This window comes from Lepidochelys olivacea (genome assembly GCF_965140295.1).
Source record: "Lepidochelys olivacea isolate rLepOli2 genome assembly, chromosome: 3".
Classification (NCBI taxonomy): domain Eukaryota; kingdom Metazoa; phylum Chordata; order Testudines; family Cheloniidae; genus Lepidochelys; species Lepidochelys olivacea.
Genome location: NC_140413.1, coordinates 151,409,963 through 151,432,410, shown reverse-complemented (window position 1 = coordinate 151,432,410; position 22,448 = coordinate 151,409,963). Strand labels below are relative to the sequence as shown.

At 46.8% G+C, this 22,448-nt stretch overlaps 1 protein-coding gene across 1 annotated transcript in view; it reads right to left on the bottom strand.

The window, feature by feature from the left end:
• Nucleotides 1-22,448, bottom strand: part of DNAH8 (dynein axonemal heavy chain 8) — a 589,186-nt gene that overhangs the window by 545,055 nt on the left and 21,683 nt on the right. The window contains exons 2-5 of the mRNA XM_084624647.1: nucleotides 21,297-21,802; nucleotides 12,445-12,579; nucleotides 5,909-5,993; nucleotides 5,231-5,379 (exon numbers count right to left, since the gene is read on the bottom strand). Coding sequence (XP_084480773.1) covers nucleotides 5,231-5,379; nucleotides 5,909-5,993; nucleotides 12,445-12,579; nucleotides 21,297-21,794 — 867 coding nt within the window. The 5' untranslated portion in view covers nucleotides 21,795-21,802. The remainder of the gene's footprint in view (nucleotides 1-5,230; nucleotides 5,380-5,908; nucleotides 5,994-12,444; nucleotides 12,580-21,296; nucleotides 21,803-22,448) is intronic.

The window sequence follows — 22,448 nt, the reverse complement described above, 5'->3', positions numbered from 1 at the left end:
GATATATGCCATCATGTGCCAGCAATGCCCCTCTGCCATGTACATTGGTCAAACTGGACAGTCTCTACGTAAAAGAATAAATGGACACAAATCAGATGTCAAGAATTGTAACATTCATAAACCAGTCGGAGAACACTTCAATCTCTCTGGTCACGCAATCACAGACATGAAGGTCGCTATCTTAAAACAAAAAAACTTCAAATCCAGACTCCAGCGAGAAACTGCTGAATTGGAATTCATTTGCAAATTGGATACTATTAATTTAGGCTTAAATAGAGACTTGGAGTGGCTAAGTCATTATGCAAGGTAGCCTGTTTCCTCTTGTTTTTTCCTACCCCCCCCCCAGATGTTCTGGTTTAACTTGGATTTTAACTTGAAGAGTGGTCAGTTTGGATGAGCTATTACCAGCAGGAGAGTGAGTTTCTGTGTGTATGGGGGTGGGGGGATGTGAGAACCTGGATTTATGCAGAAATAGCCCAGCTTGATTGTCATGCACATTGTGTAAAGAGTTGTCACTTTGGATGGGCTATCACCAGCAGGAGAGTGAATTTGTGTGGGGGGGTGGAGGGTGAGAAAACCTGGATTTGTGCTGGAAATCACTTTAGATAAGCTATTACCAGCAGGACAGTGGGGTGGGAATAGGTATTGTTTCATATTCTCTGTGTATATATAAAGCCTGCTGCAGTTTCCACGATATGCATCTGAGGAAGTGAGCTGTAGCTCACGAAAGCTTATGCTCTAATAAATTGGTTAGTCTCTAAGGTGCCACAAGTCCTCCTTTTCTTTCATCTGTGTTGCATGAGAATTGGTTCTATAGCCCCCAAGCATAGGAGAGAATCTATTTCTTGACGAAGCAAGCTCTTGTGAGAGCAGTCCCTAAAGAGCGATGAGATAGGGGGTTTGTTGGTGGAAGCATAGTAAAGTAGATGGTATTCCCTGTGGAAATCTCCAAAACCCACTTCTCTGTAGTGATTAACTCCCCAGCCCACCTAAAGCAGTAAAGATGGTTATCAAACAGAAGAAGACAGGTGAATTGGTGCAGCTGGTAAGGAGAAGGATGGTAATTCAGGCCCTCAACTAGCCTGTCAAAATTGCTGCTTGAAAGTGGAAAGAGAGGTGGATGGTTTCCTTCTCTGGAATCTGTCTCTTTTGATGCGGTTCATATGGCATCTGGAAGCTCAGGAATTAAGCAATATGGGATCTCTGAGCCATATGGGACTTGCTGAGCTTCCTCTTGTAGGCAGGTGTTTTGATACCAAGCAAATGCCAGGTAGCTCTAGAGTCATTTCACATTCACAATGTTTCAACTGTGCTGTCCACAAACAATTTAGACCTATCAAAAGGGAGATCCTCCACCATATTCTGGACTTCTTTTGGAAACCTGGAGAGCTGGAGCCAGGAAGCCCTTCTCATTACTACCAATATAGCAATCAAACAGGCAGCAGTATCAGCGGCATCAAGGGAGGCTTGTAGAGATGTTCCGGCAAGTAGCTGTCCCTCCACAATGACTGTCTGGAATTGCTCTCTATGTTCTGCCCGTAGGTGGTCAACAAAACAGTTCAGTTTGATGTAATTTACATTATTGTATTTTGCCATTAGTGCCTGGTAATTGGCAATTCTAAATTATAAGGAGGTTGACGAATAAGATTTCCTCCCAAGTAGGTCTAGATGCTTATGGTCTTTTTCATGGGGTGTGGTTTTGGTGTGGTGTTGCATTCCATGTTCGTTAACTGTGTTGACTACCAAGGAATTTGGGGAGGATGAGAAAATAAAAATTCTGAGTCTTTTGCAGGAACATAATACTACTTATCTGCTTTCTTCATGTAGCAGGCATAGTAGATGGAGCATGCCAGATGATATTCACTGTGTCCAGAAGGGCATCATTGACCAGCAAAGCTAACTATGCAGGCAGATGAGAATGAATGAAGGATATTAAGCAGCTTATGAATCAGACTTTCCTTTTCCACAAACTCTCTGGAATAGTGGAGCACCTGGAGAAATTTCAGGTGAAACCATCAATTTCAGGCACATTTCAGGTGTTCTCAATGTCTTTGATATGGAAAGCACGTCGGAGCTGAGCAGCAAGGAATCGGAAGTCTCTGATACAGCCAGGTCCCAGGGGAAACAGAATGCCTGCAATGCAAAGCATGCTGTGAGTACAGAGTCGGTGGTCTGCACAGAGGTGTTGGTGGCTGAGGCCACTGACAGTACTGTGGGTCTCAGATGAGCCAAGGAAAGTGCAGTCGGAGCCCAAGCAGGCTTCTCTGGTACTGAGGAAGCAAAGGATGCACTTTTTTTGCCGTCTTGGTCTGCTAACGATACCGATGATCTCTCCAGGCCCATGGCTTTGCCATCTTTCAGTCTAGCAATGCCCTGGGTACCTGAGAAACCAGCAGCTTCTTGGGTACTGTAGCAGAGCGACCACTCACCGGTGCAGTGCCTCCTGCTGGTTGTCTTAGGAATTAGCTCTTTCAGCACTCAGACCGCCCTCTGCTGGCCGGTGTCTTGCCTCAGGCCCTGGGTCCCTCCCAGACCCCAGTGCCCTTTACCTCAGGGTTCTTCCCCTGCTATACTCCCACACTCTGGGTCTCCCGTCCCAGGGGAACCCCCAATCCTCTATCCCCACCTTGCCTCAGTGGCTACTGCCAGTCATCATCTAGCCCCCTTTCACTGGGGCAGACTGCAGTATGTAATGGCCACTCATCATTGGCAAGGGGTTCCTGTTGAGATGCTGCCTTTGCCTATCCCTGGGCTGCCTCTTTACAGCCCCAGTACCTTTTGTAGGCCTTCACCAAGACCTGCAGCCTGGGAGTTCACCAGCCTGGAGCTCCCCAGCTCCCTTTGCCCTTCCCCAGCACTGCTCCACTTCGGATACCTTGCTCTCAGGCAGCTAGCTCTTCCCACTCCAGGCCTAGAGTGAGACTGCTCCAGCTCCTGGCCCCCAGCCCTCTTATAAGGGCTGGCTGGGCCCAGATTGAGCTGGCCACAGCTGTGGCTGCTTCCCCAATCAGCCTAGCTTGGCTGCTTTCAATCCCTGTTCTCCAAGAGTGGGGCAGTTGCCACACTACAGGCACCTAACTGGAGAGTGGATGGTGCTGAAGTGGCTGAAGACACCGACAACCTCAGCTTTTTAGAGGTACATTTTCCACCTGGTGATCCCAGAACATGGTCCTTGGAGGACTTATGACAGGGGCCTTGCAGCTTCCTCTTATATGCCCTAGAGGAGTGCAGCTCAGATATAGTGGAGGCTGTAGATATGCTTGGAGAGTGGCATATGGCATGGTCCCTTAGCTGGGGTCAGAATCTGGGTGTAAAGAGCTGTCCATCAGCAGCAACCAAAGTTTTACCTACCTGTTTTTTTCTGGCTCTGGATTTCAGCACAAGACAGAAGTTATACTTCTGTACAATGTGCAATTCCCCAAGGCAACAGACACAGCAGGAGTTCCTGTTGTTTACTGGGATTGCCTCCTGGCACGACAGACAGCATTTGAAACCAGGAGAACCAGGAATAACCTCCCAGTAGGCAAGAACTACCTTATCTACTAATATCTATCTAAATTATATATGAGAATTTTATTTATTTTTAACTAGGCAGCTAAAGCTACTGCTGCTTATTAATTACACTAATACTAAGAACTACAACTAATAAAATAATAAATGAGAACAAAGTTGAGGACATCTCAACAGGAACAATTGCCAGAGCTCCGTCTCAGGCTGAAGCAGTTGAGAAAGAACTGAGTGCAGTTCCCCCACACTGTGCTGTATAACAATGGCATGAGGCATAAAGTTGACTGGCATGCATGTGCAGGCCAAGTGGACACTGCTATAAGAAATCTCCAATCAAAGGTGCAGGGCACGCTAGCACACCTAGACTGGAGCACCCATAGGGAAACTACTTGCAGAACTTTAGTTAAGAAAAGTTGAGAATATTTATAAAATAAAAACACAATGAGAATACTACTAATGTTACTGAACTTTCTCTCCAACAAAATAGGGTAGTCAAGAAGCCATTATCTAGTGATTCAACATATCTGAAAACACTTAATTTAAAGGTTGTAGATTATATTCATGCAATTTCTCTGTCATTCAGAAGATTAGGGAAATGCTACAATATGTGTTGAAGATATATCATTTAAGACACCGTGTCTGAGAATAATAAATTACATTTACTTAGTGCCATTGACTAGCTTTGAACATCTCATCTGTACCCTGACACTAATCTGTCTGAACTACGTCTACTTTTATCATTGTAATTTTTGAAGCAGTTTCAAGCTACCAATTTTTAGAAGAACTTCCCATAAATTTCCTTTTCCCCTCATGAACTCAAAATATGGAATTCCCCCCAAAAACAGTTGGGTCCAAAACTGAGACTACTAACCATGTTAAGATTATGTATTTTATACATCACCGGTGCATTATTCCTTTTGATATCTGGGAATCTAAACTTACTAACAGTATAAATATTATCACTTTATGAACAAAATTATTACTATTTATTACTCATGTAACTCCATAGTGTGTATAGTAGTACACTACAACAGAGCAATGACAGATTTCCTGTCCTAAGAATTTGAAATCACAACAGATTTGTATAGATAGATAAAGTATAGGCCTGATTTTCATTTATAGTAAGGCTCCTTAATAGAGCCAGAGCCAGGCCATAAATGGGCCTTAATGTAAATGAAAATCAGGGCCATATATCACTAAAATCACTGTAAAACAGAAACATGCATTCTACATGAATTACTAAGGGCAAGATTGTGTTTGGTACCTTCATAATTGTGTAAAGCATGCAATGGGCTATACAAACTGTTGAGCCTTTAAGTTCAGAGATTTCAGTGATCCCACTAACATGGCTAATAGCTTAAACCTCTTCAAGAAAAGCAGAGGGGGCAAAGAGATGGTCAGCACAGGGGGAAGAACAATGCTGCCCCCCTTTACGATGTTTCATTTGCTGTTCTCACCTGAACTCTGAAAGACATAGTACATTCCTGAGGCACAATGCCACTTTGAAGCTTCATTTGGAGCACTGTAACTGTGCAATGCCCCCCAACAACAGGATGGTAAAACAGGTATGTGCTTCAGTTTAGCACTCAGGAAAATTTATATGAAAGACTAAAATTATAATGTGGCAATAACATGAACCTTTGCAAAACATTAACAATTTCTTAACTTTTTAATTTTTATTTTGAGTAAAACTAATATAAGCAACAGGAAAAAATGAGAATACCTCATGTATACTTTTTGCATTTAGAGGGATGTCATTCCTATAACGAACAAAAAATAAACAGAGTCCTTTGAATTTGTCTGGTGCAGTGTCTAAATATAATCTCATAATTTTAGTTCCTTTTACAACTCCTGGAATTGTTCGACCACATTCTGAAAATAAATTTAAGCACATTACTATTTTAAAATGTATGTATATCATAAAATGTTTAAAACTATTACAGTGAAATACAATAGTTGCAACTCAGTATTTTATTTATTTTTTTCCCTTTTGTGCATGTCAGGCACAACCCAGATAGTTTCCTTAATAGCGCTTGTGTATGAACATAATTTGTTAAAAGGAACTGTGAAATTACATCATTAAATAGTTTTTTTTTCCTATGGCGAAAACTAATAATGTTCATGAACAATTTATGAAGCTATTAGTAACTAAATACAAACTTCAATCCTCTGCAAATATATCACAATCCTCATTGTCAAAAACAATTGAACTGTTTTTGACTGATCGTTTCCAAAACAATTCAGGCTGAGGCAGATACACAATATTAAACATTTGTGCTGAAATGTTCAAGTTGGGCAAAGTTATAAACTGCAAATAGGGATTTATAATGGACTACCTGAACAACAGGCAGTGCAATAAGCCCCACCTATAACAATATTGTTAAAAATTAATAGCATGTACCTACTCCTGGTGCTTCTCCTTCTTGATATAAGAATTTCAAAGTTCTACTTCCATCTTTGGCAAAAAAATTATCAAATGCCTGTAACTGTTAAATCAAAAAGTAAGTTACTGTAAATCAAATGCTGTCAAATTACTACATTTTTATTTGTCTTAAAAGAACATATAGCGTTTAATTGGAGATCTGTTCAAAGTTTTGGTGATATGATAAATACTTTATCCAACACTGGCAGGGAGATGAACTAGGTAACCTAATAGATTTTTTTTTTTTTTAGTCCCTAAACTTCAATTGCTGGTATTTTCACAGGAATTATGCCATAGTATCATCTTCAAGAACTAATTTATTTCACTTATTGAATGACTTGCAAAGCACTAATCACCACAGCAACTATTCAATAATACACACAAATAGTAGACAAGACGGAGAAAAAATGGTTACCTACCTTTCCTAATCGTTGTTCTTTGAGATGTGTTGCTCATGTCCATTCCATTCTAGGTGTGCATGCACCCACATGTGCGGCCATCAGAGATTTTTGCCTTAGCAGTACCCATAGGGCTGGCTGTGGTGTCCTCTGCAGAGCCACGCTCATACCGCTGTATATCAGGCGCCGCTGGCCCTATGCCCTCTGTTTCTTCTTGCCGACAACATTGACGGAAGGGCAGGAGGGCAAGCAACGGAACGGACATGAGCAACACATCTCGAAGAACAATATTTACAAAAGGTAGGTAACCATTTTTTCTTCGAGCGCTTGCTCATGTCGATTCCATTCTAGGTGACTCACAAGCAGAATCAACGGAGGTGGGCTCGGAGTTCACAGTATTGCAGATTGCAGCACTGCTCTGCCAAAGCCAGCATTGTCTTGAGCCTGCTGGGTCAGCGTGTACTGCAACGTGAATGTGTGGACGGACGACCAAATTGTGGCCCAACAGATCTCTTGGATTGGCACCTGTACCAGGAAAGCTGCTGCTGACGCCTGCGCCCTAGTCGCATGAGCCATTATGATCGCCAGAGGGAGCACCTTTGCCAGCTCATAGCAGTAGAGGATGCAGGCCATGATCCAAGACAAGATTCTCTGTGCTGACACTGGGCAATCTTTCATCCTGTCAGTGACAGTCAGTGACATGAGTGCCCTGATCTCGGATACCCTACAGTCCAAAGTTATGGCGACCAAGAAGTAGACCTTCCAGGAGAGAAGCCAGAGGGAGCAGGAAGCCAAGGGTTCGAAGGGGGGACCCATGAGCCTCGATAGCACAAGATTCAGTTCCCAAAGGGGGACCAGGTCTCGGATATGCAGGTAAAGGCACTCCAAACCTTTCAGGAAGCACGCCATCATGGGATGGGCAAAGACCGACCAGCCTTGAAATGGAGGGTAGAACGCCGAAATGGCCACCAGGTGTACCTTGATCAAAGATAGCGATAGACCCTGGTGCCTAAGGTGCAGTAAATAGTCCAGGGTGTCCTTGCAGCGGGGCTTCTTCCACATGAATGTGTTGGTCAAAGGCCCAACACATGAACCGCTTCCACTTTGCCATATATGTAGCCCTGGTGGACAGTTTTCTGCTGCCCATCAGGACCTGTTAGACACCAGCAGAGCACTCCCATTTGTCCATACTCAGACACACAAGCAGTCAAGTGCAGTGATGCCAGGTTCGGGTGCAGCAGATTGCCATGGTTCTGGAACAGCAGATCTGGCTGAAGAGGTAGCTGCAACAGGGTGGCTGCCAAGAGACCCAGCAGCATGCCAAACCAGTGTTGACAAGGCTACACTGGGGCTATGAGGATAACCTTGCTTCACCTTCTGTCTTGCTTCACCTTCCACAGTACCTTGCGGATCAACGTTACCAGTGGGAAGGCATACATCAGTGCTCCTGACCATGGAATCAGGAAGGCGTCCAACAGGGAGCCCTTGTCCCTGTCCCACAGAGAACAGAACATGTGACACTTTCTTTTCTGCCTGGACACAAACAGGTCCACGTGGAGAGTCCCCCACCTGCCGAAGATTAGGCTGACCACCTCCGGATGAAGGGACCATTCGTGTCAAGACTACAAGGTCTTGCTGAGGTGAACCACCAGGAAGTTCCTGGTTGTAGGCAAGTGGGCAGCCACCAGATGAATGGCATGCCACACACAAAAGTCTAAGAGGCTGAGTGCCTCCCAACACAGGGCCGAAGACCTGGTGCCGCCCTACCTGTTGATATAATACATAGGAGCTGTATTGTCCATCAAAACCTACACCACACTGCCCTTCAGGTGGGGCAAGAATGCCTGGCAGGCCAGGAGAACCACTCTGAGCTCCCTGACATTGATATGAAGGGTCAGATTGCATCTGAGATCAGGGTAAGCAACGGAGACAGGGTCACGAAGGGAGCTCCCTGCAGCACCGATTTTGGATTCAGACACAAATCCAAGGACAAGAGGATGTGGCTCAGCACCATGACCACTTGGTCCAGGGTCCATGACCACTCTGCTGGGGATAGAGACTGAGGCCAGCCACGCCTGCAGTGGCCATAGATGAACTCGGGCATGGTTGACCACGTACATGCAGGCAGCCATGTGGCCCATTAGTCACAGGCACGTGTGGGCTGTGGTGTGTGGATGGCTCTTTATGTGGGCAATCAAGTCTGACATGGCGTGGAAGCACGCTTCTGGAAGGAAGGACATGACTCAGGTGGAGTCAAGAACCATTCCGATAAACTCTATGTGTTAGACTGGCATTAACATGGACTTTTCTATGTTTATTAACAGACCTAGATCATTGCAGATGGACCACACCAGACTGAGGCTGTGTTACACCTGCTCCGGAGAGCTGCCCTTGATGAACCAATCGTTGAGATACGGGAAGATCTGGACCCCCCAACATCTCAGGTAAGCTGCTACCGGCGCCACATATTTTGTGAACAACTTGGCAGCCAAGTACAGGCCAAAGGGTAGCACTGTGAACTGGAAGTGACACCCAGCCACTATGAAACGCAGGAAGCGCCTATGGCCCGGGAATATGGAGACATGAAAGTAAACATCCTTTAAGTCGAGATCGGCATGCCAGTCTCCCAGATCCAGGGAAGGAATGATGCAGGCCAGGGAGACCATGCGGAATGTCAACTTCTTGAGAGACTTGTTGAAGCCATGCAGGTCCTGGATGGGTCTGAGGCCTCCTCTGGCATTTGGGATTAGGAAGCAGCGGGAGTAGAATCCTCCTCCTTCCATGTCCTGAGGAACCTCCTCCACAGCTCCCAAGCCCAGGAGCTTCTCTATTTCCTGAACAAGGAGCTGCTCATGAGAAGGGTCCCTGAAGAGGGAAGGGAAAATGGGGGGGAGGGCAGGAAGAAGGGGTGGTAAAGAACTGCAGGATATAGCCCAAGCTACTATATCCAGGACCCAGCAGTCCAACATAACCCGTGACCAGGCCGAGCAGAAGAGGGAGAGGCAGTTGAGGAAAAGATGGGTAGGATCCAGTCGACTGACTAGGGCATCTGTAAAGGGGCTAGGCCGGGGCTCAACCCTCTGCGGGGCGGCGGAGAGCCACACTGGCTTGCTACACACAGTTGACTTTGGGGAATTTTTCCGGCCACTAGAGTCTCCCTCAACAGCCCTTGTGGTAACTGGAATGAGCACTGTAGGACCAGGCCCTGAGTCAAGGAGGGGAAACAAATAGTCAGTAGCTCAGGCCCTCAAGCAGGGGCTGAGCAAATAGTTCAGTGGTAACAAGTCCAGGCCCTGGGTCAGGGCGGGGCAACGAAGAGTCAATAGCTCAGGCCCTCAGGCAGGGCTGAGCAACTCAGCATGTGTGAATTAGCCCAGGCCTCCAAGGACCTGGAAGAGGGGGAGACTGCCACCCACAAGTTGGGTGGCAGGGGGGAGGCAGGCCCACCCACTCCACTGCGTCCCAGCCCAGGACCCTAGCAGCGGCGAATGACCCACTGCTGGGTCAGTGAGGATCCTGACCACAACACACTGACATGGGTTCTGGCAGAATTATAGCCAGACTAGGGTCGGCTGTCTGCGGGCTGCTTCCTAACTCCCCTCCTTCTGGTACCTGGGTCACGGCGGTGTTCTCTGGGGGGTCCAGCACCATGGGTTCCTCGGGGTAATGGGCAGGCAGCAGGTCCGGTAACTCCCCTGGATAGCGGGCGCAGGGCAGGTCCGGTAACTCCCCTGGATAGCGGGCGCAGGGCAGGTCCGGTAACTCCCCTGGATAGCGGGCGCAGGGCAGGTCCGGTAACTCCCCTGGATAGCGGGCGCAGGGCAGGTCCGGTAACTCCCCTGGATAGCGGGCGCAGGGCAGGTCAGGCCAGTCTTGCCATGGACCTGGGGCTGCGGGGTTTTCCCAGTCACAGGCTAAGCTGGCTGCGGCTGGTCCTCGAGTGAGCTCTGAGGGCCCACCTTTATACTTCCGGGTCGTGCCTTTCTACTTCCAGGTCGCCTCCTGTCCCTCTGAGGGGTGGGCTCAGAGCTTCCTGGGTCCGCCCACTCTGGTGTCTGGAGGGACTCGACCCTCTCCGGAGTGGCGGGGAGCCACACCACCTTGCTACAGCATTGCTCTCAGGCACACCCTCAAAATGATTGCTTCTGGCCCCCTGGGTGTTTGGTGGCCCCAGGATGGGCTGGAAATCGGGAGGAAGAAGGGTGACAATGATCAAAACTGGTATCCCCTCTTCTTGCAGATCCCTGACAAGGTTATAAGGTTCTTGGTGGCGGCGGTGAGGCCGAAAGGGTTTTCTGGCTGATTGCAGTGTGTGCATGCCCAATGAGCGAAGGGTAGCCCTACTGTCCTTCAACCGTGCAGCCTGGCATCTGTCTGATCCGAGAACAGACCAACTCCATCAAAAGGGAGGTCCTGGACTGAGGCCTGCATCTCCTGGGAGAGGCCCGCTGCCTGGAGCCAGGAGCTGGATCACATGATCACCACTGTTGCGACCACCCTTGCCATTGAGTCTGTATGTCCCATGCCGTCTGCAGGGAACATCTCACCACCGCAGTACCCTCCTCCACCAGAGTGCCAAACTCTTGGGCCAAACTCAAGGGACGGATTCCTGGAACTTGTTGAGACTGTCCCAGAGATTAAAATTGTACTGGCCCCCAGGGCCTGTTGGTTCACCACCCAAAATTGCAGGCTAGCGACTGAATAAATTTTTCTCCCAAATAAATTGAGTTTCTTAGCCTCTTTGTTTTTCGGAGTTGAGGAGGTAAGAACCTGCTTGTCTTTTTCATTGGCCACAGAATCAACCAGCAAGCCCGGGGGCAGGTGGGTATAAAGGTATTCAAAACCTTTGGCTGGCACAAAGTACTTTTTCTCAGCCCATTTCAAGGTGGGTGGGATGAAGGAGGGGTCTGCCAAAAGGTCGTGGCTATCTTGAGGACCTCCTCATGTACAGGCAGGGTGACCAAGGCGGGCGTAAAGGCCGAGAGGACGAAGAGGATGTCCTCCTGCTCTGCCATCTTCTGTACCTCAAGCCCCAACTTCTCGGCCACACACCAGAGAAGGGTTTGATGTTCCATAAAGTCATCCGGCCAGTTAGCTCTGGAAGGTCCCGTGATCACCTCGTCTGGGGATGACAAGGAAAACTGGACCACCATTGGGGGTGCTAGGGTTTCGACCACCATTGGAGAAAGAGGTTTTGCAGCCAGCACAGGTTCCTCCACTCCGACCTCAGAACAGGCTTCCGGTACTGGGCCCAGTGCTGGTGGGGTCACTGCCCAATGCTCCATCATGGTGACCAAGGAGTGCTGCGAAGGAGGCATTGTCACAACTGGTACACCTCACGTGCTTCTATAAGGCCACTGCACTGGCCACTGGACGTGTTGCCATTGCGGTGCCGCAGATGAGGGAGCAGGCTCCAGCGCCCAATCACACCAGTAAGTGTTGGCGATGGGCTAAACTGGCCCTCCATACCGGAGGAACCACCTTCTGGTGACCCGGGAGGAGCCATCAATGCCTGTTTTTGTTTCCTGGTCATGGCTACCAGTGACTGTTGCCTAGGCATAACTGACTGGTAACTGTAGCGTGGAGAGCGGTACCAATGCGACCAGTGCTGGGGAGACCAGTACTGGGATGGGGAATGTTCCCACTGTGCCAGTGATTGGGACTGATGCCTAGAGGATGACCGTTGAGATAGTGAGCGGTGCCGGTAATAGTAAGGGGAGCATCAATCCCATGCCGGAGAGTAGCGCCGAGGGGATCTGGTGAACTATATACAACAGCCTTAAGGCACGAAGTTCAGAATGGTAGAAACTACTAGTTCTTGCTAAGCAAGAAAGGAACGTCAACTGACCACCATGGGAGGTAAGAAGGAACTGAGAGGGCCTAGGGCCTGCAGTAACTGACATACCTTGGCATGAGCACAGCACTCCAGAGGGTGCCACAGCTGGCCCTACAGGTACCACTAAGGTAAAAATCTCAGACAGCTGCACACACGGGTGTGTGCATACCTAGAATGGAATCAACATGAGCAAGCACTCGAAGAAAAAAAAGTTACTTATAAATTAGGTAACAACATATAACTACAATAACAAACAAACAAAATGTTTAAATCAGACTTACTGAAGGGCCATCCAAGATCATATCTTCCACAGTTGTTGCATCTAAACCAAGTTTGTCCCCTAGGACTTCAAATATGTATCTATATGAAGCACCTATTTTCATTTTTCGACCTTCTCTTGCATCTCTATATCGTGCCTAAAACATAAAAAAAAAAGTTTAAAAAAACTAAAAACTGCAGTGTTTGCAAAATTATTTGTTAACCTGACCCATAACATGAAACTAATATTATAGTTTGCTGTTTATGTGAAACTCCCCTAATTACTCCTTAAAAATAAACTATATTTTCATAGGTTAAAAGAAGGGGACGTTACTCAGCTTGTGCAGCAACTCGAGTCAGTGGTGCTAGAATAGGGGGGGGGTGGGCAGAGGGCCATGGCTCTCCCACTTTTTGAAAGTGGACAGGCTTGGCCCACGCACTTTTTGGCAGGGGCCCACCCCTCTTCTTCCCTGAGGCCTCCCCCCGACCCTGGACAGGCCAGCAGCTGGAGCTGGACCAGGGAGCCTGGACAGCTGTGAGTCGCCATGCCGCGGACCCTCCACCTGCCCAGGTTGAGGGGGTTGAGAGCAGCCCCCGGCCCATGTCCCTCGGACATCCTTCCCAGGGCAGGAGGGTCCGCGGCTCCCACAGCTGCCCACGCGCCACATGTGGCTCTTACCTGGACCCAGCTCCAGCTTGGGGGCTGCAGCCCAGCCATGGTAAGAGCCTTGCAGGTAGCTGTGGGGAGCCACAGACCCTCCTGCCCTGGGTGGGAGGCCTGTGGGGAGGGGAAAAGACAGGGGTTGCTCGCGACCCATCCACCCCAGGCAGGTGGAGGGTCCAGGGCTCCTGGCCCACTCCGGCTTCTGGTTTGGTCAGGGGCGAGGCCTTGGCAGAAGAGGAGGTGTGGGGGACCCTGGCTTTGCCTTCCCCCCCATATTTTGGGGCAGGTTCTGCCGCCCTTGATTGGAGTTCTCCAAGATGTGTGTCCCTCTGGGTGCTCCACTTCAGGTGTATGTGTGCCCCCATGTGCCTTTGAGCAGGGATTTTCAGTAGCAGTACCTGTTTGGCCCACAGGTATGTTCTACATATCCTCAAGTCCTGTACCAAGGATACTGAATGCTATGCAGGCAAATACCCCTTCTCTACCACAAAGTCCCATAGAGGAATCCCAGGAAAGAGGGCAGATGGTGGAGAACCCACAGGAATACAAATCTTGAAGAATTCAAGTTAATGCACAAAGTGAGTAACCTCTACTCCTTTTTCCAATAGGGTCCCTATGTGTGCTCCACTTCAGGTGACTTCTGAGCAGTATCCCCCAGGATGGAAGGAGCTTAGATGCAGAGTCTAATACTGAATACAGAACTGCACTGCCAGCTGCAGCATCTGATCTAGAGACATTACCCAAAGCATAGTGATTGGAGAAAGTATGTACTGTAGTCCAGGTTGCAGCTCTGCAAATTTTAGCAACTGGAACATCCTTGAATAATGTCATAGAAGTAGACTGAGACCTTGTGGCTAACACTCTAGGGGGCTGAATGTTTGCAGATTCATAACATGAGACAATACACCCAGAAATCCACCTTAAGACTCTTTGGGAGGAGACTGTGGATCCTTTGCATCTGTCTGCAAATGAAAAAAAACAACCTGGGAGACTTTCAGAATGGTTTGGTTCTGTCCATATAGAAGGATAATACCCTTCTGACATTTAAGGTATGGAATGCAGCTTCCTGCCTAGTCTGATATGATTTCAGGAAAACAGCTGAGAGATGAATAATCTGATTAATATGCAATTCAGAAGACACTTTAGGTTGAAATTTAGGATGTGGATGTAACAAGACTTTGTCCTTTCAAAAGACTGTAAAGGGGGGAATCCATCATTAAAGTCAGCAGGCCTCAAACCATCCGAGCCGAAGTGATGGCCACCAAGAAAGCTGTTTTAATAAGAACATAAGAATGGCCTAAAAGGTCCATCGAGCCCAGTATCCTGTCTTCCAACAGTGGCCAATGCCAGGTGCCCCAGAGGGAATCAACAGGTAATCATCAAGTGATCAATTCCCTGTCGCTCATTCCTAGCTTCTGGTAAACAGAGGCTAGGGACACAATCCCCGCCCATCCTGGCTAATAGCCATTAATGGACCTATTCTCCATGAATTTACATAGCTCTTTTTTGAACCCTGTTATAGTTTTGGCCTTCACAACATCTCCTGGCAAAGAGTTCCACAGGTTGACTGTGCGTTGTGTGAAGAAATACTTCCTTTTATTTTAAACCTGCTGCCTATTAATCTTATTTGGTGACCCCGAGTTCTTGTGTAAATAAACTTCCTTATTTACTTTCTCCACACCAGTCATAATTTTATATACCTCTATCATATCCCCCCTTAGTCATCTCTTTTCCAAGTTGAAAACTCCCAGTCTTATTAATCTCTCCTCCATATCCCTAATCATTTTTGTTGCCCTTTTCTGAACCTTTTCCAATTCCAATATATCATTTTTGAGCTGGGGCGACCACATCTGCATGCAGTATTCAAGATAGGGCATACCATGGATTTATATAGCAGCAATATGATATTTTCTGCTTTATTATCTATCCCTTTCTTAATGATTCCCAACATTCTGTTCGCTTTTCTGACTGCTGCTGTACACTGAGTGGATGTTTTCAGAGAACTATCCACAATGACTCCAAGATCTCTTTCTTAAGTGGTAACACCTAATTTAGACCCCAAGTAACTCTTGCAGCCAAAGAAACAGTCACTTCTGGTTTTTGTTGTAAGGGGTAGACTTCATATGGTATTGTCTACTATGCTCATTAACTGAATCCATGACAAAGATGGTCGTAGTAGGCTCTAATAAAGCCTCATTCACAGGAAAAGCCACATGTGCAGATGCTGAAGTATGTAAAACGTCCAGGGGCTTATGAGGAGAGTCCTGGAGCTTCTCTAAAGGAATTTGAAGCATATCTGTGATGTACTTCAACAGCTCCAGAAATTGTCTAAATTCATCTGCCATGAAAGCTGGTGAAGGCGTAACAACCTGGTAATGGATGACAAGGAAATGTTTATGTGAGCTGTTACCTCCTTGTCAGCCCTTGCGGGTGGTTCAGTGGTGGGTCTAGGGGCGGGTGGGATCTGGATGCACAGGGGCTCATTGGGGGATTCTGGGTGCAGGGGGAATGGGACTCTGCAGAGGGTGAAGGAGAAGATGGTTGGATCTTGGCAGGGAGCGGTCTGGGTGTGGGGGAGCATTGGGCTCACAGGGGTCTGAGTGCAGGGGGCTCAGCAGAGGGCTCCAGGTGCTGGGGGAGTAGGCCTTGGTGGTGTGGGGCTCAGTGGGATGGGGGTCCAGATACAGAGGGCTCAGTGGGGTGTTCTAGGTGCAGAGGGTTGAGGCTCAGCAAGGGAGTCTGGGTGTGTGAGGGGTCTGGATGCAGAGGATTGGGCTCATCAGGGGGGATTTGGAGTGGGGTCCAGATTCACGGGGTTTGGGCAGACAGAGGGGGCAACTCCCCAAACAGTGACCCCTCCGTCTACTGCTGGGGAGCAATGGGGGCAGGATGTGGGGATAGGGAGGTGCAGAGCTTCCTGCAGTCGGGGGAGGTTCCTGGAAGTGGGTCTGACCTGGCCCTGGGAGCAGCCTGTGCAGTGGAAGGGGATGTGCTGTCCTCATCCCTCCCACAGCTCAGTGCAACTATCTGTTGGAGCCCACCACATGGTGGGAGCCACCAGCCAGGTTGTTCCCAGCCTTGCCCCTCCCTGGATGCATCTCCCCCAGCTGCGCCTGACGCCTGAACCAGATGCCATATCCCTGGACCACAGCCCAGGAGGGGCATGTGATTCAATTTACCTGTGGGGAAAGAGTAAAATCTGTGGGGGATATTAATTCTGCAGTTGCACAGTGGTGCAGAATTCCTCCACGAGTATCCTGTGGAGGCCAGCATCAGTACCAAATCACAGATCTGTCCAAAAAATGTCAGTGCTGTGGACACTGAATGTTTTGAATGAGTACATCCGAAGTCAGACTCAGGTGGTACTGATGTAGCAGTATGGGATACCAGCGTTGGTATCAAAGGTATAGAAAAGTCGGATAGTTCAGACTTCTTCGAAGTGAAATGTCTACCAGAATGGACATGACCACCTGATGCCAGCAAAGTCTTTGGTACTGAATTCAATTTAGTGGAAGAGTGACTCTTATAGGAAGCCTTCGACAGTCTCACAGTACCAGAACCACCTAGACTAGCACTCAGTAGCACTCCTACTAGGACCTGAGGTCTCCAGAACATTCTTTTGAGTCGGTGACCAAGACTTCTTAATAAGAGACCAACCACTCCTGCTCCTCTTGTCATTACCCACAGTCTTACTCTTGGTTCCACTGTATCCCTCAATGTTTTTGGTGACTGAGACCCAGAGACAGATGGGGTACCTGAAGCTGAAGGCTTTCGGTGACCAGGACCCACACATAGGGCACTAAGTGTGCTCAGAGGCCAGTCCACAGTGGGGTTCTCAGAACCTGAGTTGGAGACTGGACTTATGGTTTGTTTCACCATTAACAGATTTAAATGTTATGGTCCCAGTTTTTACAAGATCTTCTCTTGAAGGAGGAAATCTTACACTTGGTTGGTATATGGGTGTCCACCACTGACCAGGATAGCTTTCCAGTAGGAAAGACAGTGCTTAAAACCTGGGGATCCCAGCATAACCCAGAAGCATCAAAGTCCAGAATTCTTCAGGCAGGGAAACAAACAAACCCGCAAAGTAAATACTATAACTAAATTGAGCTAAGAAAACAACTAAGAAAACTATGTTTAGCTAACTGTCTATATCTAAATGAAGCGGATACGCTCGACTTCCCAACTCAGGCCAAAGGCATTTGAGAAGGAATTAAGGGTAGTTCACCCATGCAGCTCTATATATCCTTGGTTCAGGGCCTGAGGATGTGTAAAGTGTATGCATGGGCCCAAATGGGAACCACAGAAAATCTCCAATCAAAGGCACACGGGGATCCATGCGCACCTGAAGTGGAGTACCTACAGTGACACTACTTGGAGAACAAAATAAAAATAACCATTGAAATATACAAGTCAACTCTGAGGGAATGTCAAGGATAAGCAAACACAGAATATCTGTATACAGGATCCAAGAAGGGAAAGAGCAAAACCAAACCAACAAAAAAAAAAAATCATGTCCCCTTTAAGAAGGCCTCCAAACCAACCCCAGCTTGCAGAGTTCCTAGTTTTCTTATTGTTGCAAGAGGCAGGCTGGCTTTCTCCCTTTTCTTTAGGCACCATGTCAGTGAAGGAGCAGCTTAACCAAATTCCTAAGGCCCTTACCTCAGAACAACCAAACTTAGGACTTATCTACACAGTGAGTTAATGCGCTGTACGGGGGGTGTGATTTCTAAAGCTCACTAACGTGTTCCCTATTTATTAGTTCTTGTAGACCCTGCTGGTGTGCACTCAAGGTTCCCTACTGCACTTTAACATACTATTGTTTCAAACAGTACTAAATTAAAGGGTACTAGCAGGATCTATTCAGGATCTAATCAGACCAATTAATGCACAACACGTTAGTGTGGTTTAGAAATCACACTCCTGTAAAGCACATTATCCTATTCTGTAAACCAGTCCTCAGTCAAAAAACAAGTCTCTGAATGTCTAGGTCAAGCTAGTGTCCTGGTGCCTGAGTGAGCCCACAACCTGTAGCTACCACCATTGCTTCTTGTCCCCCCTCCCTTACTCAGCTTCCTTTTCCTTTTTATATAGCCCAGCTCCAAGAGGAGGCAGGATGCTCCTTGAATGCACCCAGGCTGATTTGTCTGTAAGAGCCAGACTGTCCCTTAAAGCGGTGTTTCCCAATTGGTGTGCCACGGCACATCGGTGTGCTATCAAGCATGAACATGTGTGCCACAGAATTTTGGAAAAGTCACTTGTGTGGAGAAGAGTTTTTTTTATTTTAATTAGTGTCATAACCAAATTGCGTTTTGTGCTGTTCCTCTTCAGTGTACATGTGAGACAGACATTACACACACTACGCTCAAATGACCTTGCTGTTCACATGGTATTATGTGGTAGCTGTGTTTTCTTATCAACCATTAAGTTACAATAGTGAATTTTGAATTGAAGACTCAAAAATGGACAAATATTTGAGGAAAAGAGATTCTGGCACCTCCACATCTACTTTCAGTGATGAAGCTGACATGAACATAAGAAAGTCAAAGTGGTGAACCAGTGCTATTGTGAGAGTTATTTGCAATTTGGATTTTCATTTATAGGTGAACCATCTTACTCTTTTTGACTATGTCTTATGTGTGGGGAGAAACTCTCAAACCATGCTGTGGTGCCAAGTAAGTAAAATCGACACCTTACTAGCAAACATCTGTCCCCTGCCAACAAAGGCAAATATTTTTTTGAGCATTTGAAGGATCAAAATGAAAAACAAGTGCATCTGATGAAACATTGTGTAATAGTTTCTGATAAACCACTGAAACCAAGCTACTTGGTCGCTGAGTTTGTAGCAAAGATGAAAAAGTTGCATAGAGTCGCAGAAACATTAATTTCACCAGCATGCAAAGAAATGGTGAGAACAATGTTAGGTGAAAATGCAGTCAATGAAATTGCAAAAGTTTCCCTTTCAGATAATATGATAAGTCACTGCATTGATGACATTAGCTGACATTGAGACTGTGGTCTGATAAAAAAAATCAAATCAAGCAGAAAATCTGCACTGCATCTTGATGAATCAACAGATATCAGAAGTCATACTCAACTCTTGGCTAATGTCAGGTATTGATGGAAATTATATAAAAGAATTTTTTTTATTTTGTAGACAACTGCCACATCACACGATGTGGGAGGAAATCTTCAGAGTGTCAGTGGCCTACCTTGAGGAGGGAGAATTACACTGGAAAAACTGTCTTAGTGTTTGGCACAGACGGGACTGCCTCCATGATTGGCAAGGTGAAGGATTTTGTAAGCAAGGTCAAAGAACAAAACAAACATGGCCAGAAGAACTTTCCTAAGTGTTAGACGGAGCAGTAAAGATTGTGAACTTAATAAAATTACGGTCCTGGTTGGGGCTGTGGTGGCAGATGTCGCTGGGCACTAGCTGTGTTGTCTCCTGCCACCATTCCTAGCGAGGCAGGCCATCATGAGACTGGACTTTCCTTCCTAGATGCTGTGGCCTCCAGGAACATCTCAGTGATTTCCACAGACACTGCTACAGATGGCAGCTGGAAGCACTGGACCCAGGCTTGCACCACATCTGGGAGGATGTTCAAATATTGGTTCATTAATTCCCCCACAGACTTGGGTCTCTGGAACCAGCCACCAAGAGGCCAGATACTAGAATCATTGGGCCACAAAACATGGGAATGCTTTTGTGGAAAATGCCTCAGCCCCAGTATCTCCACTGACATACCTCTGGGGAAAGGTTGAACCAATCCATTATAGCCATCTTTAGTGCAGTATAAGACCCTGCTTAATCCTCACTCAGCATGCAGTAGGCTACCTGTGCCTCCTGGTGATGTACGGGGACAGCTGTACGACTTAGGTATTTCTCTCGCAGAACCTCTGGGGTATCAACCCATTCAACAATGGTCAAATAGGCTTCTAGGTTACCATCACCATCTCTCAGCTTGGTCAGGGTGAGGCTCAGATGTATGCTACAGCTAGTTTCTGCAGACCGGGGGGTGAGCAGTCTAGCCATGTCTGACTGAAACTGGTGGTTCCACTCCTGATTGGCATGTACCATATCCTGTTGTTATTTCTGGGTGGCTATCTGCATCTCCTATTGAGCCACCAGCCATGCTTCCTGAAATTGGTGTTTCCTCTCTGCTACCTGTGCTTCCTTTAGGTGCTGCTGGGCAGCCACCTGTGCTTCCTGGAACTAGCGGTTTCTGTTGCTCTGTTTGTTGTTGTTGCAGGAATAATTGGAGATTCCCATTCATGACCCTTCTAAGAGGAAGGGGGCTCCCAAGAGATCCTGTCATCTAGGCTACATGTAGAAGATCCAAGACGGTGAAGGCCAAAACCAAACTAATAACAACAACAAAAATAATCACATCCCCTTTTAAGAAAGCCTCCAAGCCAACCCCAGAAGTAGAGTCCCCAGTTCTCTCTTATTATTCTAGGAAGCAGGCAGGATTTCTCCTTTTTCTTTAGGTATCAGGCCAAAGAAGGAGGAGTTTAACGAAGTTCTTAAGTCCTCAGAACATAAAGTCAGAGCAACCAACTTACAATCAGAAAACCAAAATCTCTAGGGCCCCCATCATAGTGCCCTAGTGCTGAGGGGGACTGCAACCTATAATTCAGTGTGGCTTCTGATTCCATCTCCCTTCCTTTTCCTGTTTATTTTGCCCAGCCCCAAGAGTGATGGAGGATATACCTTCGCTGCAGCCCGGCTGTCTTGGCTGTAAGCTACAGAGCGTCCCTTAAATGGACAGTATACTCCACAACTACCTCCCGGAATATTTTACTATATGTGTGTTATATTTTGACTAGTACACTCCTTCCATAATTCACTACTTCAATTATTGTTGTCCCAATACAAAAAAAGAAAGATCACTTACCAGTAACTTCAGTGGGATTACTAACAGTACATAAAGTTAAACACATGCATAAATATTTGCAGGACCAAAGTCAAATATAGCTTGACTGCAACTATATATCTGTATATGTTATTTGTGAATGTTTTTTGCACTTTTTTATTCATTACTTTAAAATTAAAAAAGAAAATATTACAAAAAACTATTTCAAGAAAAAGTCAGCCACATTCTAATAGGCAGATATTCCTAACAAAAATTGATATAATAAATTGAGAAAAGAAACAGAACATTGAGAGAGAAAACTACATTGTTATAGTTGTAATAGTTGATACTAAACCTGTTTTTCTTTTAAAGTTTCTTGTAGGGATTGAACTCCACTAGTACTCCGACGAAATTTAGACATCCTGCGGTTACCCAGAGAAGGGCTAAACGACTCTAGGGGAGGACGGAGAGATGCCACTTGTCGAACAGGGCCAGGCCCAGCTTTCTCTGGCGGAGCGGGGTCGGGCGCAGCTTCCTCTGGCGGAGCGGGGCCGGGCCCAGCTTCCTCTGGCGGAGCGGGGCCGGGCCCAGCTTCCTCTGGCGGAGCGGGGCCGGGCCCAGCTTCCTCTGGCGGAGCGGGGCCGGGCCCAGCTTCCTCTGGCGGAGCGGGGCCGGGCCCAGCTTCCTCTGGCGGAGCGGGGCCGGGCCCAGCTTCCTCTGGCGGAGCGGGGCCGGGCCCAGCTTCCTCTGGCGGAGCGGGGCCGGGCCCAGCTTCCTCTGGCGGAGTGGGGCCGGGCCCAGCTTCCTCTCTAGTGTCTGGGCTTTCCATCTGATCCCCTGGCACCTCCTCCATCTTGAAGCCTGCAATTTACAAACAATTCACTTATTGTAACAATGCTTTAGAAACGCCTTTAATTATATCCTCAAGTGAGAGTAGGAAAAAAAGGTAGTAGACCTCTAAACTCATTTACCAAATACACAATCCTAATATTTCTGTCAAGTTCTCTCAAAGTTGTTAAAGATAACATATTATGGAACTTATATAAATTTCTTTAACACAAACATTACATGAATCTGATTATTGACAATTTTAAAAAGTATTTTCCAATTATTTATATTTATTTTTCAGTAATGTTTTACCATATATTTTAAACAATTTGGAATTGATTAAAATATAATATTATAGCCTTTTATTCTACCCAATATCAAATTACCTGTAAATATCAGGGTGAATAAAATCAATCATTTTTTAAAAAAATTAAAGAAGCTTTTTAAAATTTATATTGGTTACTTTAATTTGTAAATTAAAGGCACCTTTGCTGCTTAAGATCCATCTGCAACATCAAGAAGCAGAACAGGATCCCCGGCACTTAAATCCTTGAGAGGTGCCAAACCCCTGGCATCAAGAATACACTCATCAGTGCTCAGCTTTGCTGGGTCAGGACGTTTGGTCTGCATGGAGACTTTCCCATATACCAAAAGCAGTGTTCTATAGCCAACTGAGCAT